Genomic DNA, 17,501 nt, shown 5'->3' on the forward strand with positions numbered 1-17,501 from the left:
CTGGAAACTTTTCTGTCCACACAGCAAGCACAAATCACGCCAGCACCTTTGCAATGTCTCATAGAGGCTTTACAGGGATATATATCAAATTGCCATTTTCCAAAAATCTTTGTTTTTTTTAGGGGGTTTATTTCTTGACTACAGTTTTTCTTTCATAGAAAGAATATAATAGAAATCCGATATATAAGATTGGAGCAGAATCTGCCACATACAAGTTTTTTCTCAAACAAAGTAAAGTGTGTGTGTGCGTGTGCGCGTGTGCGCGTGTACAGTGAATAAATAAAAACGTTTTAAAAATTATGTTTTATATATTCTAAATGTATATATTTATATAAGTATATTTAAAGAGAAAGATTAGAAATAATTTCTAAATTTCTAAAAAAAATTACATAAACTAATACATTACTAATAAGAAATAAATTAATAGAATGATTTCTGAAGGATCATGTGACACTGAAGACTGGAGTAATAATGCTGAAAATTCAGCTTAGCTGTGACAGGAATAAATTACTGTACAGTTTAAAAATATTAAAATTGAAAATGGTTATAAATTTATAGTTATATATTTTATTGGATAAAAAATACAGTAAAACATTTTATATTGTAAAATTAATAAAAAATGTATCCAATAAAATATGGTGCGCAAAAGAGACTTCTTACCACAAAAAAAAAAAATATATATATATATATATTTAAAGTTTGCATTATAGCTTTTTATGATTCATATCATACTCAGTGGAAACTGTCATCTGAGAGAAATTATAGGGTATTTAGAATAGAGATAAGCCATTTTATAGCTTTCTTCTTATGATTGGATCTCCTGTGACAGTTCTTACCATCTGAAATCCATATTCCTAGCAGCAAGGAAACAGACGCGGGGCAGAAAGAGAGAGAGTGAGATAAGGAAAGATGAAGAGAGAGAAATGGAAGGAGAAAAAGACAAAGGCACATCTGGCGTCTATTGCATTGCCGCATATGTGCTCCGTCATGGATACTTCGTATAGGTCTCCATGGTTACCACAACTCTCTGGCCAATCAGAGGAGAGGCCTGACTGTGCCACAGGGAGGGGTGTCAAGGGTACGGTGTCATCTTCTGGAAGAATTTGCATGCCTTTAATTACACCCACTCCACAACTTCACCGCACAATTTTCACTTTCAGGAAACTTTAACCAAGAAAAGCTTTTAAAAGCCTCCACTGCTGTAATACAGTCATTAGGCGCTGTGACAGACAACCACACCAACATCTGCCTGTTCATCTCGTTGAAAACTCTATTACTGTACTACATGTTATTATGAAAAGTCGTTGTTATCGTCTAAGCTCTCAGTGGGATACGGTGTTTGTCATTACACGCAACACACTTGTTTCTGTCTTTTTATAAATGAGGCAGTCATGTCATTCATATTATCATATGAATTTATAATGTCCTATAGGAAGGGATCTTCTCACACCCCTTCACCGAGAGGAAAGCACAATAACCCGTAGTCATGAGCCCTGCAAAAATATCCAGGACCGAAAACATGACTATGGGTCGACAGCTGCAGTGTTGGACTGCCACTGTGTTTCCCACCTGCCTTATACTAATTTCAAATCCCTTTACTCTTTCAGGAAGGACATACAATGATCTGAACCAGTATCCTGTTTTCCCATGGGTCCTTACAAACTATGAGTCAGAAGAGCTGGACCTGACAATTCCCGGCAACTTCAGGGATCTTTCCAAGGTACAAAACACACATTTACATCTATATATTATCCGTCTGTCTGTCTGTCTCTCTCTATGTGTGTGTGCGCGCGTGTACATTACAAACAAATCAAACTCAACATCAAGCAGCCGTCCTCATCTACACGAACATTTCGGATTGGTCTGTGTTTTCTTTCAGGTATTTTCTCTCAATAGCTTCAGTCTGGTTTTAGATAGAGAGTACTTCATATATTAAGTACACTCAGAGTTCCTCATTTTAGATTTGTATGCTTTAGACGGACAGTAAATCGTCTTCTTTTCTGCCTACATTTCTTCTCTATACCTTCATCGGGTTGTCACATTCTCTCTTTCTCATGCACTCATTTCCTTACGTTTACATCTCACAAGCTCACTGACCTGAAAACAACCACATTCCTGTCTGAGCGTATCTCTCTCTATATAGCTGTCTCTCTTCCTTGTACACTCGTATCCTCATTTCCAAATCTGCAGACTAGAAGACTATTACTCTATATTGTTCTGGCTTTTCCTGACAACCATTTTGTGGAAACTAGTGGATGGTTCATGACCGGAATAAGACTGTGGACCAGGTCCAATGCCAAGGCTGTGATTAACCTTAGCTATAATTCTTACCCTTTCTGCATTCAGCATCAGCAATATCTGTTTAAAATGTCTCTCCAACAGCGCTGTAGTCCCTGAACATGTCAGCGTGGCACCAGGTGGGCAGAGGAAGCCCCCTGGCCTGAGGAAGACAGTGATGTATTGTAATGTATGCTTGTGACATCCACCCTGTGCTGTTTACCAGCTTGAGCTGCCTTCATTAGCAGGAGTTCACAGGCCTGCGGCCGTCCTGACGCTTGTCCTTGGCCAACCTGGGGCTCTAACCTCTGAAGGTTCAGTGCTACTGAAACAAAAACAGGGCTTTAACCTCCCTCCCGAGTCCCTTGCTGTGAAGACCCCTGCCTTTGTTCAATAATGTATGGAGGGGTGTGCAGCCTTGGGGGTGAATGTGCGTAGGAGGGGAGTGTGTGTTATTGTAGATAATGAGGTAGGCGGCTTTTTTGGCTTTGTGGTGAACATGCTTTGTTCAGTTCCTGTTCTTTTTTTCCCCCAATGTTGCCAAAATGTGTGTTCATCTATGCGGCAGGCTTGGGCAAAATTCAGAACTAAAGAATTCGGAAACTCCCTTCATGAGTGTGAATATGAATTGGCCACACCCTACAGGAAGTTCAGTTGGAATATGATCTATCTATCTATATATCTATCTATCCATCCATCCATCCATCCATTTGTCTATCTATCTATCTTTCCATCCATCTGTCTATTGTTCTGTCTGTCTGTCTATCATTCTATATTTCTCTACATCAAGATTTTAAAAAGACTTTAGCAATCCAAAATTAAAAGTTTCTACACCAATTTTTTTAAGTAAAAGAGTTATATGAATTTCTTTCAATTTCAATCAACTTAAATTTCACTTCCTTACATTCACATTCAGTTCAAATTCGGGGATTGAAGTTGTTGTTGAAATGTCATTCTCAATTCAGTTTTGCATGGCACACAATCCAGTTACATACAGTTACTGACTACTTGTATATGTGTAAATATAATAAACCCAAAAAGCAAATATTGCCATCTTCCATTGCAAACTTTCCTTGGAATACATATAAGTTGGGCTGCCGGTTCTTCCAAACACACCCTCAAATTCTTACCTGCCATTCTCACACAACTCCCACAGCCCCAGACACGCAAAACCACTCTCCGCCGTTCCGTGAGCCGTGGTCACATGACCTGCCCGGCAGGAAACAGCTGCCAGTCATACTGGTGAGAATGCCCTGCAGCGCTGTGGTGATGGGCAGCATTGTGGAGAACTGCCGAAATATCCCGCTTGATATGTACCATAATTCCCCTCTCAACCCCACCTACAATACACACCTGAAGTTATTCCACCAATAGTGTGTGCATTCAACTGTACAGCGAATAACGAAAAACAGGTCTCTGGATACCCTGGGGCTAAGACTAGCACATTTTTGCATGGCAGCTACATTGACATGGCAGACAGATTTATTAGAATCTAATGATTATTTCCTTTGTGATGGACAGGTGGCTGATAGAAAGGGGAAGACGTCTCGCTCGCAGCGATTAATTGGCGCGTGCTAATGCGAAGCCATCATACCCTAGACCCGCACCTAGCGCAACCACGCCAAACTCTTCTGCGATACCACATTATTCCACTTCTTTTGTCCTGCTTTGACAGGAAATTAGATGAAGTGTCTCCAACGGATCTTTTCGAGTGGGCTAGCGAGGTAGAGCGGAAAACTGACAGCAAACATAATTACCTGAGTTGTGCAAATCTCTTGTTATGAATGTCTGATTGTTCAAGCGAACATAATTCTAGTTGACTGGACTTGCGTTCACACAATTATCTCGCCAAATATGAATCCCCATGTATCATGAATCATCAGTCAACATTTTCTCATGAGTTATTTATCATTTTTACATAACTTATATAATATGTAAATAAGTAGTAGGTAAGTTATATGTTGGGTTGCCACTCTCTCTTTTTTTTTTAGTGTCTAATTACATTTTAGTCCTTTTTGTTAAAACTTAAAATCAAAAGGCCTATACTAAAAGCTCAAAATGATTGACTAAACCAACACTAAACTATGAGTGAATATGACTCAATATATATATAAGTTCACAATACTCATATGTATTTATTTTTAAACTTAAATGGTTTGCGGCAATCAGTTTCCTCAATCGGTTTGAGTTGAGTTAACTTATTGGGTTTTACAGTGTATGAATATGTTAGCCTTAAGGTTATTAATAAGCTTGTGTGTTCCAAAACAATGACAAAATTCGCATTTAGGAGATATAAGCATTCAAAACTTAGCTTAGTTAAACTAAGTTCATAATGTTCATAACTAAGTTTTAATGTTAACTAAGTAAACATTAAAACTTAGTTCAAAAACACTTCCGCTAAAATGGATCACGGATTTTAATGACATCACCACGGACTTCAGCATCTCATCACATCTTGTGTCCAATCAAATGCTCTCTAGAATCATTCGAAAGCGTCCCGCCCCCTATGCTATAAATACCACCTGGCCAAAGCGACCGCGTTGACACATCACGGAGCAATATTGGTTGGAGATGTGTGTTCGGTTGCTTAAACGCTCGAGTTTTATTCCATCTTCCAACTGTATGTTGGTTAAGAACGAAATGGCTAGAATTGAATCACACCTCTATTGAATCCAACGTCATTAGTGCTCGGATTCGCTTCCATGGTGCTCTCAAGTACGACTTGCAGTCTATGAGATAAACTAAATGCTATTGGCTATTTGAAAAGGGGGAGGAGCCATTCAATATGTTTCAGTGTAAATGACGTCAACGCATCATACAAAGCCGTGCGTTCCAAGGCACTTCAGCGGGCCTTTAAAGAATACTTTTTCCTTACAGCCTCTTTCTGCCTGCCAGCTGTTTACCAGCTCACTGCAGAGCAGTGCATTATGGGTAATGCCGAGCAGGCTTTCTAAAAACCCTGCTGCATTTACCCTCAGAGATGCCATATCTGTTTTTTCTCCTCTCTGCCACCACCCTCATCCACTTCCTCGGCGCCCGGCGAGTCTTTTTCAGAGCCGCATCTGCTTTGTTGTGACTTGCAGGAGCTTTATTGCATTAGACCGAAGCTGCACATTGTGCTCTCGTAGGCTGACGAGGCCGGTGAAAACAAGTGCTACTCCTCCTGACAGCACACTGCCTGCACACACATCCTTAATGCAATTTTCTCTGATATATGAAATACAGAATGAGCCTCTCCAGGGGAGGTAGCGCAGATTGCACCAAAAGACGGCACTCTGGCGCGTTGCGATGGATAAATGACTAGCTTATCTTTTGAACATGAGAGAGTGGCCCACTGAATGATAATTGTTCTTGAGGTTGTAGAATGTATGCAGCAAAACGAGGTAACATGGTGAGAGGAAGACATCGTTTCAAATGTTGTTTTGTGGTTAGTTGTCATTACGTTTCATGGGCTTCACAAAGCAGACCTGTCAGGGTTTTTTTTTTTATGCCAGAAGACTTTTTGACAAAGTTCATTTTATCTGCTGCCCATACTGCTGTAGCTACGTGATTAGAGCGTGGGTAAACTATAATGACAGTGTATTTATAAATTCATCTCATGGTACTCTTGTTTTAATTTCTGTAAGAACATGCAAACGGATGAATTCATGAAGACAAAATGACATGCGCATCCAGTGCGATTATTTGAAACTTACAGCATAAAGAAGTCTGCATTTAAATCCTTCCCGTTCATTAGCACAATAAATCTTTACATCTTCTATAAAAAAACTATTTAAAACGTGACAGTCTTCATGTTTAGCTGAACCCGAAGTCAAATGCTTTTCTTTTGTAGATAGCTATAGAGAAACTAACAAATAAATGCATGCCTTAAGCTTTTTTTGTGGCCTCTTGAATCGTATCACCTCTCATACAGCAAATAGCTTTTTAATTTGCAGCTAATTATCTTATTGAACAAGTTTTGTCCCTGCACAGGTGTCCCTGAGGATTTGGTTTAATTGGGTCACAAGGGATGAGCTCATATTCATTAAATACTTGAGGAAGATGTGTGATGTGATATAAATGTGGGTGACTTTTATTTTGTGCCCACAGATGTATGCGTCCTAATTATAATTAATGAATAAAAATTAACATCGAAGTGAATATTTTGTATTAGTTTACACAGATTTAATTAGTTAATTAGCACTTTCTTATATTCTACACCAAAAGAATACAAATCTATGCCAAAAAATGGATGACTAAATTGTGTGTGTGTGTGTGTGTGTGTGTGTGTGTGTGTGTGTGTGTGTGTGTGTGTGTGTGTGTGTGTGTGTGTGTTTGCGCACGTGCGTTTAAAGTATAATAGTACTATTAGTATCACTTTAATATTTAAAAATGTATGAAATATTACAGCTTCTGGTACTTTTTCTATGGAGTATACTGTATATATTTTTTTTCAAGACAAATCATGTGCTTTATATATACGTTTTACTGCTTTGCCAAAATTCTTTTTTGTCTTTGACAGTATTTTTGTATAACTTGCATTTTTGGGGGGGTTGGGATTCTTTTATCGGCTGCCCTGCTCTCACTATTAGCATCTGTTGCGGGGTGTTTCCTCAGGCTAGTTTGGGGAACGGGAGTCTGGAAAACCTTAAATTTACACCAAGCCCTGTTTTCTATTTAAGACTGATTCCCCACAGGGTCTCGCACAAGACAATTACATGGTTCTTTGTTCACCCTGTTAAGTGCACTGAGCATGTCATTGAACTTTGAATAGGAAATAGTAAATTACTATACGGCTAGTGCGGTTAGCATAGATGTTAACTGCTCTGCTTTGTCCTTTTAAATTGGCTTGTTGATACAAACTAATTTTGTGATATGTACTAAAAAAATCCTAATAACTCCATACACCAAACATAGTGCAGTTTTTGTAGTTATAGTTGCTACTATTTGACTTTGCGCTGCAAAACATTTGTGTTCCCTGTCTGTTCCACAGCTGCCGTGCTGAACTGGGAAAACACTCCATGTCATGCCAAGCACAATATTTCCCTGGTTAAGTGGGTCTTTTTGCTGCTATGAGATGGACTCATCTTGCAGCCAGCGCTGGTCCCACTAAGAAGGTTTTTACAGTGTGCTAGACTTCCTGTGGCTGCTCACCCAATCACGGTCAGCCCTAGACGTCACATTGCAGGTCATTATCAGCTCATAAATCTCAGCAGATCTCCATAAACTTCTCTTTCATTCGCCCCAACCGTGCTAACATCGGCGTTGGATGGTCATTAGAAAGGAAAGGAATGAAAAGCAGCAGGGTTGAGGAACGGTTTTGAAGTTAGGGAAGAAAATAAAAAATCACTTTTTTTTACGAAAACGTGATCCAAGTAGGCTCGGATCTTTCTGGGGGGAAAAAAGCAAATGAAGAATTTGTTTGTGGTCATTATCCTCTGCATTAAACCATGTAGAGTTGTTTCCTTTCGATTCGAAAATGCCAGATATATCTCGATATATTTGTTATGACATTGCTCTGTTATTTATGCCATGCTTTGAGTCTAGACAAATTTCCCACACTGCTCTAAACAAGCAGACGCTCTCCCACGCTCACACTCGACTCTTTGAGATCTCAGGGAGTATTGATCTCCCTCTAGGGCCGGAGCTGTCCTTCTCGTCAATAACACGTAGTATATTAATATTGACTGCCCAAGAACCTGTGTCGCCCGTTGATTGAAATGCTATGGAGGCCAATTTGGTCCAATCGAAACGTTTCTTAATGGAATGATGACTGCTTATTTTGTTATAAATTGTAGGCAGTTTTAAAAGATTGACTGGGCTTCATGAGCTATTTTAAAGAAATATTTTACTTGGTCATAATCCTCATTTGCAACAAGGTCTGACAGAACAACTAATAAGCTTGAAGCCGCCAGTGGCAAATTGAAATCATTCAAAATGGTCATTAGTAGTAATGCTTTTAATTTTGAAACGTTGTAATCTCTTTTTTTCTAATGAGACTATGGGCCCTATTTTAACGATCTGAAACGCAAGTGTCAAAGTGCAAAGCGCAAGTAACTTTGTGGGCGGATCCCGGCGCTGTTGCTATTTTCCCGACGGGATAAATGCCTCTTGCGCCCAGCGCAAATCTAAAAGGGGTTGGTCTGAAGTAGCTTCATTATTCATAGGTGTGGTTTGGGCGTAACGTGAAATAAACCAATCAGAGCGTCCTCTCACATTCCCTTTAAGAGCAGGCGCGCTTGTTTCAATGCGGATTACTATTATAACGGCGGATTTGCCGGCGCGCGCCAGGCGCGGTTCGCAGCCGAGGAGACCGACGTTCTCGTCAGGGCCGTAAAGCACAGAGAAGTGACATTGGGGATGATGGGAGAAACCACCCAAATAAGCTTCGGTTAAACAGGCGTATAATTTGGGTAAATGTGCAATCTAGATTTGTTTTTTTTTATCAAGATAGATTTTTTTTCACATCTTCACGGACACGATATTAGAGAATCAAAGTGTATGCTCGTTAACACGCTACATTATGGCCAAGCACGCGCCCTTAAAATACCATTTGACTAACGCGCAACGCGCCACTGTCTTTAGACTGGGTTTTTCCTGGTCAGTGGCGGAATTGCTTTCTAAACCTGGAAAATAGCACCAGGGGAGTTTTGCGCCGGAACACACCTCCTCTTTGCGCTGAACCGCCCCCGCGAGCGCAAGTTCATTCCCTAATTTACCGACGTGCGTCTGTGGAGGGAAAAGTCCGCTCTGCGCGGGTGCAGAATAGGAATGATACATGCGTCGGTGCACAAAGTCAATTGCGCTGGGTGCAAGATAGGGCCCTATATGTGTTTATGTAAACAGATATTTATGCAAACAGGTGTTTTCTGCTACAATAATTTTGCATCCAATTACCTTTTTGTTTTGACTGAATCATTTCAAATTTTGCTTGTGGAGTCTAATATTTTATGATTTTTTATATATCAGGGTAATTATAGTTAAAACCATAAAAAATATATTTTTTCTTGAATTAAACATTAACAGAAATAAAATATAAAAAATTGACATTAAACGCAGACAAAATGACTAAACCTTAAACTAAACTGAAAACAGAAAATATAATAACAAATATTTAGTATAACACTGATACTTGTATATCATAATTTCTGACTTTACATGGATGACTTGGCCCAAAACTTGTTCTGAAAATCTTTTTTGACCACTGCAAAGTGCTGTTGGTGCTGATGTTTGATGTGTTTGCATGCTATGAGCAATGCTAACAAATATGAAGATGTTTTCATCATGGGGGATCCATGCAGATGTTCTTTTACAGATGTTACCCTGAGAAACAATTACAGTCTGAATAGTGCTTATGGTGTAGTTGGATACATCCTCTGTCTAAGTTTGACTTCCAGCCATTACAGGATTTAGGGAAGAGAGACTGTTACAAATTGTTTATGTTGTATGATGACAGGTTTATCAACATCCGTATGTGTGTAAGAGAGAGTGAAAGGGAGGGAGAGAAAATTCCAGGGTGGAATAAATGCCAGTATGAGTGTTTACTCTAGACATTGTGCAGGATTTTCTAGAGTGGTTTAACAGCAGAAGGATGGTCAAGGCAGAGCAGTGTGGACATACAGGGTGTAAATCAGGTCAGACAGGGTTAAGCCAGGCCAGATTACTCTCTGTCTTTATCTGAGGCCTTTCAGCTTGCCTTACACACATAAACACATAGAAGCAGACATGGTACAGCTAACTCTATATAGATATAGTTCACAGGCAAACAAAATAACTTTATTCTTTCTACAAATATTAAAGTTTGGTTGTTGTTTTTTGTTCAAAAATAAAAATTATGTCACCGTCTTCTCACTTTCACTTAAAAAATGAGGTTGTTATTCAGTATAAATTTGGAGCGTTCATGAGAGAAGTAATAATGTTCGATTTGTGAATGAATCAGTCTTTTGAGCTGAATCTTTTCAATGAATCTTTTCACAAAACCAGCCTAAGTGATTGATTCCCCATGTCCCCATTCCTTCAGCAAATCACTAGAACAATTCTTCAAAATGTCTCCTTTTGTGCCCCAGACTGAAATAAAAGATGGAAATCTTGATGGAAATAACATGCATAACCAGGGTTTGAAATTAACTTTTTCACTTGGCCAATTTGGCTACTTAATTTTTAAGTTACCGGCCATTCAGAAATTCTAGTTGCCCAAAAAAGAAAGGAAAAAAAAGAAAGAAAGAAACCAGATTAACTACTTCACAGCTTATATCAAATTTGGATAAGAGGTGCATACATTTATGGTCGAGATCTTGTATTGACAATGCAAGAGTCCAGCACTCTGTAAAGTTTCCTCCAGCAGATCCCAAAGACTTTCAATGAATTTAGGGTCTGGACTCTGGACTCAGAGCTGGCAATTCATGTGTGAAAATGATTCTTCATGCTCCCTCCCAACCATTCTTTCACAAATTGAGCAAGATGAATCTTGACATTGTCATCCTGAAATCTGGCTATGATGTGTCTTCCTACATGGTTGTTTAATAAATGAAAAGTTACACACACCATCAATTAGGGTTAGAAGATCTGTTGCCAAAACATAAGTCACTGCAATAATGATCCAATCATAGACTCTTAAGCAACTGCCCATTTAAATCCAAACAGGCACTAGCAGGGACAAACTGACCCAGAGTGAATCCTCAAGGTCCTCCACTAAGAGTACATAGGATAGTAATACTGCGTGACAGAAAAACCTCAAGAAAAAGTCCACTTGTTTTTCCTCAAGGAGTTCTGCTCAGCCTCCTTTATCAAACATTCATGAAGATACTACACACACACACACACACTCACTCACCGTCGCACGCAAACCTCTCAGCTCCACAGATGTAATGCGCGGCATAAGTCTTTTTTATGTGACGGTTGGTTATCGTTTGTGTATGGAAAGTGCACGGAATGAGGACAACATGGCTTCTGTCAGCGTAACATTTTGTGGGGAATGGTTTGTTTTTCGCTTGCGCGTGCGTGCGTGCGTGCTGGATGTAATTTAAATCAATCAAAAGATTTTGAAAAATGAAAATGTCCTTAACATTGCTTATGTTTCTTGCATATGCGCACAGAACAAAAATAATGCAATGTTGACCTGTTAAATATAGACAACCTTCCTGATTTTTTTTATTTATATGTGTGTTTCCTCAGCCAATCGGAGCGCTGAACCCAAAGCGCGCTGTGTTCTACGCCGATCGCTATGAATCCTGGGATGAGGAAACTCCACCCTGCCACTACACAACTCACTACTCCACCGCAGCCTCCACCCTCCACTGGCTGGTCCGAAACGTAAGTCTCGTTGATTGGGTGATGCAAGGAATTTGATACCTTCAACATCTGGGAAGTACCTACTGTAGTCTTTACTGGATAGTTAACCGAGTTGAGCTGCTTCTGGCTCATATTATGCCCTCTGTGATTGTTATATCATGCAGATCAGTTTTTGAAAGGGAAGAAGCACAATTACGTCACCTCTTCATGAATATTCCAATGATTACAACACAAATACTCATTTTTATTGGATTTGAAGGTTTAAATTGCATTAAAATTCTCACATTTACATGACCCCATGCAAAATCTTATCCAGAAAATGAATATTTTTCAAAATGCATCAAGCTATTTTGGCATTACTTTAGAAATGATGCTGTCGAGAGTCTGTGTATACATACAGCATTCCAATACGATAACCCCAACCCAGTTCAAATCTCCGTCAGTCAAAGCGCACGTTAGCGCGTTCTTTCACCGCACAAGTGAATCAACCCCTACATCTCAATCCGCGAGCTTGATGTTCCGCTACAGAGAGCCGGTGAGTGGATTTCACAGGCTGGTAAACAGGCATATGTGAAAGAGAAGTCAAAAACCTCTGCGTAATGATTTACAGGCTGGTACGTGACAGCTTTATGCCTCTCAGACAGCATGCGGAGCGCTGGGAAACATGTCCATCATTGTCTCCTGCTAACGTCCTCGCTTGCCCCGAGTCTCCAATCGCTGATCTGGGACGAATGGACTGGTACAAAAAAAGAAAAAGAAGCCTAGATCAGCAAAGAAAATGAAGTTGTTTCTGAGGTTAAGAGGATATTGGGTTTGAGGATCTCCTGATGCTTTAGTTTTCCCACATTTGTTACATCATATCGCTCTGTCTTACAATAATAAACAATTGTTTTGTTACATAATGCATTTTTCCCCCCACTGCATTTCATTTTATGCCAGAGCTCAAACCAGTCATGCAGAGTATTTTGATGAGATCTGCATACTTGATTTTTTTGCATCAGAATTTATTAGTCTAAACCGAGTGTATTTGTGTTCAAAGCTAAAAAAAACTGTGTAATTTGATTGAAAAGGTATTCAAATGTATAATTTTGTTCATTTTAAAAGATTGCTGCATAATCAAACCTCTTTTAATGAGGATTCGGTCTATCCATCTTTGAGAGAAAAAAATTTAAAACACATAATGAGAACTTAGTAATTGGCTCTTCCCAGGCGGCCCATTGCGTTGATGATGATGATGATTTGGAAGGTTCCCCTGGCAGCTCTCACACCAGGCCTGACTGAGACTGTAGACACCATCATCTTTTCCTCTGGCTGATCCAGCATCTCCATGTCAACTCCTCACACTGCCAGCCCAGACTGATGACCCTGAATCTGCCAATTAGAGCCAGAGCCGGGCTCCTCAGTCAACAGGCCATATAATTAACTCTGCCTCGGGCACTGTTATAGAAAATGAGAGGAACCTCCACAAACTCTCCATAATCTGACAGATGAGTCCCTACATTGAGATGTTTGTGCAAACGGAACGTTTCCCAGAGCAATGGAGAAGGTCTCCATCACGAGATTGAATCCAATTACCATAGAAATGAATGCAGATGAATTTACTTTATTTATTCCGGGCTCTGAATAGCATTAGCGCTTTGCAAAACAGTGCAGATTTGTCTAAACAAGCAGGATAATTAGCAGTCAGAATCATGTGATCCCGCTACAGTTATGGTTTTTGAGCTTATTTGGATCCACACAAGTGACAGTGTTGTTTTTGTGTCTGCTGAATTGCAGGAGCCTTTCACCACGTTCTTCCTAAACGCCAACGGCAACAAGTTTGATCACCCAAACCGCACTTTCTCCGGTATCGCCCGCTCATGGAGGCACTGCCAGCGTGATACTGCAGATGTGAAGGTAATCAGATATCAGTTTTTATACATTGTAATGTCTAAACAGGCTTGTTGCCGTCACAACAACGAGTCATTAGTGCCTGACTGTTGTGGTGATATAGGGACAACATTAGTACTAGCTGCAACTGTGAGGAATTGAATAAACAATTCCTCGAAGAGTTTCTCTCTTTAGTCCAATCAATCAACCGAAATTGGTATCATCCAGTTCCTAAAAAACAACAGACAAGATGTGCAACAACATTTAGTTCATGTAGCTTCCGAGCAGCTTCAGCTATGTCTTTTTTTTTTTTCGTCAATATGTAAGATTTTTGTGAAATCAACATTTTTCTTCATAAACATTTAAAGTAAAACATCGCTCAACATGCACATATTTCAGGGCGCCATCACTTCATCATCGTAATGGTTGTTCCCTGTTGCCTCCCGTTCCATTTCAGCCCCGCGCTGCGGCTCAGCAAGCACACTCGAGCTGACCTAAAAGTGTCATACTTTTCCAACACACTCAGTGACGGGTTAGCTTCGCCCCAGGCAATTAATAAAGCATTAATGACAAAAGCTATTTAAAATGTAGTCTTTTATGTAAAGGCAGGGCTTTTTACTACCCCGGGCTGGGGAACAGCATCCAGCAACACGAGGTGCAGGCGACGTGCACGGCTGTACAGCGAAACGCTAGATATGTTAGCTAATACAGGCCTCTCGGAACCCTTACGGTGTCTGCGTGGATCATGTTAAACGTGTTTAATGGTCAGCAATCTGTTTGGACAGAAAATAGTTTTTTTTGTATTTCTTGTGTAGCAGGAGTTGTTTTTTTATTATGTATGAGCAGCATGGGTTTTATTATAAACGACTGGCTTTGCATTGTATTACCTTGCTATGTGTATTTATATTCTTTTTGAATGACTGTTTATTAATAGAATAGAGCTTTTAGCAATAATACAGACCATCAGATGTTTGTAAGATGTATGTAAAAACTCAAAACTATACTTTTTTTTTTGTCTTTGTGAAATGTTTTTTCATAATATAATGTAATGAATGTATAAAAAAAATCTGATATTCCATCCTTTTTGTTCTATGTGCATTTTTTTAATTGCACATTATCTAAAGTTCGTAGATATTTAGGTAATTTTTGTACTTTTTTAGAAATATTTGTTTCAAATTATGCATAATAATTGTACAATTTATTTAGATTTAGTTTTATATTTAGTATGTTCTTTATTGGTTTTATGTCCTTTAGTAATGCTGCAGTGGCCTTTATTAGAGGTTTATTCTGCATCACATCACCCTGAACTTAGTCATTACCCACAATTCTCTCTGCAATGATCCTATGCAGCACACAACAGCTAAATAACAGCATTAAAAGAGCAAATCCACTGTTCACTGGCCCCTTTTTCGCCAGACCACTGCCTCTGAACAGGCCAAGTCCATTAAAGGTCATTATGGTGAATGTCGTTGATCTTTTTCTGTTAATATATATATATATATTTATATATATAGATATTTTAGCATTGTCAAGACATGCAGCTAGTCATCAGCTCACCTCCTGCTAAGAGTAACTCCCTCCAATCTTCAACATCCTCTCAATAATCTGTCTGAGGGAGTGTGATGAGGCAGTCGTGGCCGGTGACAGCTCTCCAGGAGGGTGTCATTAGGGCGAACGGTGTAAAGCTGAAGAGTTTGAGTGTGATTGACTTGTCAGCCCATTATGAGGCTGTAGAGGAATTATTGGCTCACGAGCCAAGCGGGTCGAAGACGTGGATCACGGCACTCGCCGCCCAAACTGTTCGCAACTAAGTAACTGTCTGCAAAGTTTATAAACCAATCCTCCTGTGAGAGTACAGACGGAGCTCGGTCCAATTTTGGTTGTTGCCCGTGCTGGGGGTTAAGTTTCAACTAGCGTTGGATATCATTTTAGTCGTTGCAATACCGTCAAACATATTTTTGTTGTGTATGTTTTTGTGTGATGATCAAGAATCTCTTTAGCGTTTTATATTCACGTAATATTTTAAAATTAAATTGCTCCTTGTCAGTAGCACTGTCTACACTGGAATCCTCCATTGGGATGCGACTTTAGGGGACAGACTTCTCATTTCTGTTTTGGATGCAGTGCAGAGATACGTTGGCTATATACTTTATGTTCCCCATCCATCTGAAATAAGTTTTTATTGAAAATTTAACATTTCATAATGCATGTTTTTGCAATAGATTTTATTTGATATATATTTAAATATTTTCTGACCATTATGTCAAAGGCAGCTCATGATGTGGCTGTCTTTTATTTTGTAAATCTAATTTAAAATGTAATTTATAGAACAGCACATTTATTTTATAATACTGTATTAGTATTGCTAAAGCTCCAAAAATGAACATATAAACATTACTATGTAGTATATTTTAGTGTGTTATTGAAATAATTGTGTATGTCATATAAGATAATTCTTTTAAAATGTAATTATAAATTAAAAATACATAATTTTCATTTAAAATAATCTTAATCCTAATATAAAGTCAGTTTTACGCCAAGGAATTTCTGTTCAAAATGAAATGTATTGTTTATTTTATTTTATTATTTTTCTTTTCTTTGTTTTGCTTTGCTTGCTGAAGTGAAACCTCAAGCTTACAGGGGATTGGTCAATGGTCTGTGTTTGTGAATATTCAGAGATGACGTGTGGAGCAGCTTCAAATCCTCTGATGCAGACATGCTATTGGTTGCTTACAGTGTAGAAATGATGTTAGCATTTTAGAGCTGTGGTAGATATTTGAGACATCCTAAAGGACTGATGAAATACCGGGACTTAACCGTCATAAAATAGGGTGCATTTTTAAATCCTGACCCTACACCAAAAGCAAGCCGTCTTTTATTGTAAGCATACTGTTTCTAGTGACCCTTCATGTGAAAGTCCTCTCGTTTTATGGTGCTTTAAAGAACTCTCTTATACACACCACGGGGACGTAGTTAAACAGCTCATTTCAACAGGCGGTGTATAACAGCAACTTGAATCCAAAACAGCAGCGTTGAGGAGAAAACATTCAACCTGTCAGGTTCAGATGTGTGCGGGCAGAATGAGGTCTTAAATGATTTTAAATGGTTTTAAAGGTTCTTCAAAGGCTAGAGCTTTTGAGTGACACTAAACAGGGAGGAGGTCACATTCCTCGTGTGCACATGCCCCAATGTACAGAGGCGTCTCTCACAGGGAATTATGGGTAATTTGCACTGATTCAGCAGTGAGAACGAGAGAAGGATTGGGAATGTGGCAGCTTTGAGTATGAGACTATCAGGGCCAGCGAAGCATATGAAAAAAATTAAGTAAAAATTAATAATGTGTTCAGTAGAACAATGTTACTACCCTTTTTTTTACTTTTTTTGTTTACTTTTTAGAGGAATAACGGTTGTAGTAATTGCAACACCTTTAAAAGAAAAAACCCTATTGCTAGTTTTATCAATCCAGTCTATGCATATACAGTACGTTCAAGTCCAGTTTTTGTTTTTAATGACCCATTTAATGAGTATAATCGTTTTTTAAAAATCTGTACTCGTCGTTACATTAAGCATTATGTTTCCCACTATCATTTCGATCAATGGTGACTCCTCCAAAATCCCAACAAAAGCAAACCTGCTTCCTGTACCTCAACACACACATCAGATCCATCCATCAGCTCACTTCAAACCTCAATAAAGTTTTCTGTCATCTCTCGTGTTTCCTTTGTATATCCCCCCTCCCCCGTCTTCGTGTGTTTGCCGCATTCCCACACTCTCCGAGTGTTTTTAAATGTACTCTGATGGTCCTTCACTGGTCTCCTGGGGTCTTTTCCATGACCGCTTGAAACGTGGCCAACATTTTGAGTAATTGAACTACAATAACATGCAATGAAAGCATTGGTGCATGTGCATTTGAACTCCCCTGTATCCCTACAGTATTAATACATCTATTTTGGAAAAGCTTGGATTTGATTTGAGCTTTCTTTTGCTTTTTCTCTCCCACCTGTCCTCTTCCTCTCCACCTCATAGGAGTTGATCCCTGAGTTCTACTACCTGCCAGAGATGTTTGTGAACAGTAATGGCTACTG

The 17,501-nt window shown here is 39.2% G+C and overlaps 1 protein-coding gene across 2 annotated transcripts in view; it reads left to right on the plus strand.

Moving 5' to 3' along the window:
- nbeab (neurobeachin b) overlaps positions 1 to 17,501 on the plus strand; it is a gene marked incomplete at its 5' end in the record, with an annotated part of 258,401 nt that overhangs the window by 213,484 nt on the left and 27,416 nt on the right. For both annotated transcript variants that reach the window (XM_079608909.1, XM_079608908.1), the window contains 4 exons: positions 1,608 to 1,720; positions 11,431 to 11,568; positions 13,324 to 13,443; positions 17,443 to 17,501. The exon at positions 17,443 to 17,501 is cut by the window's right edge and continues 94 nt beyond it. In XM_079608909.1, the coding sequence (XP_079465035.1) occupies positions 1,608 to 1,720; positions 11,431 to 11,568; positions 13,324 to 13,443; positions 17,443 to 17,501 (430 nt within the window). The remainder of the gene's footprint in view (positions 1 to 1,607; positions 1,721 to 11,430; positions 11,569 to 13,323; positions 13,444 to 17,442) is intronic.

The sequence above is a fragment of the Phoxinus phoxinus genome (genome assembly GCF_949152265.1).
Source record: "Phoxinus phoxinus genome assembly, chromosome: 4".
Classification (NCBI taxonomy): domain Eukaryota; kingdom Metazoa; phylum Chordata; class Actinopteri; order Cypriniformes; family Leuciscidae; genus Phoxinus; species Phoxinus phoxinus.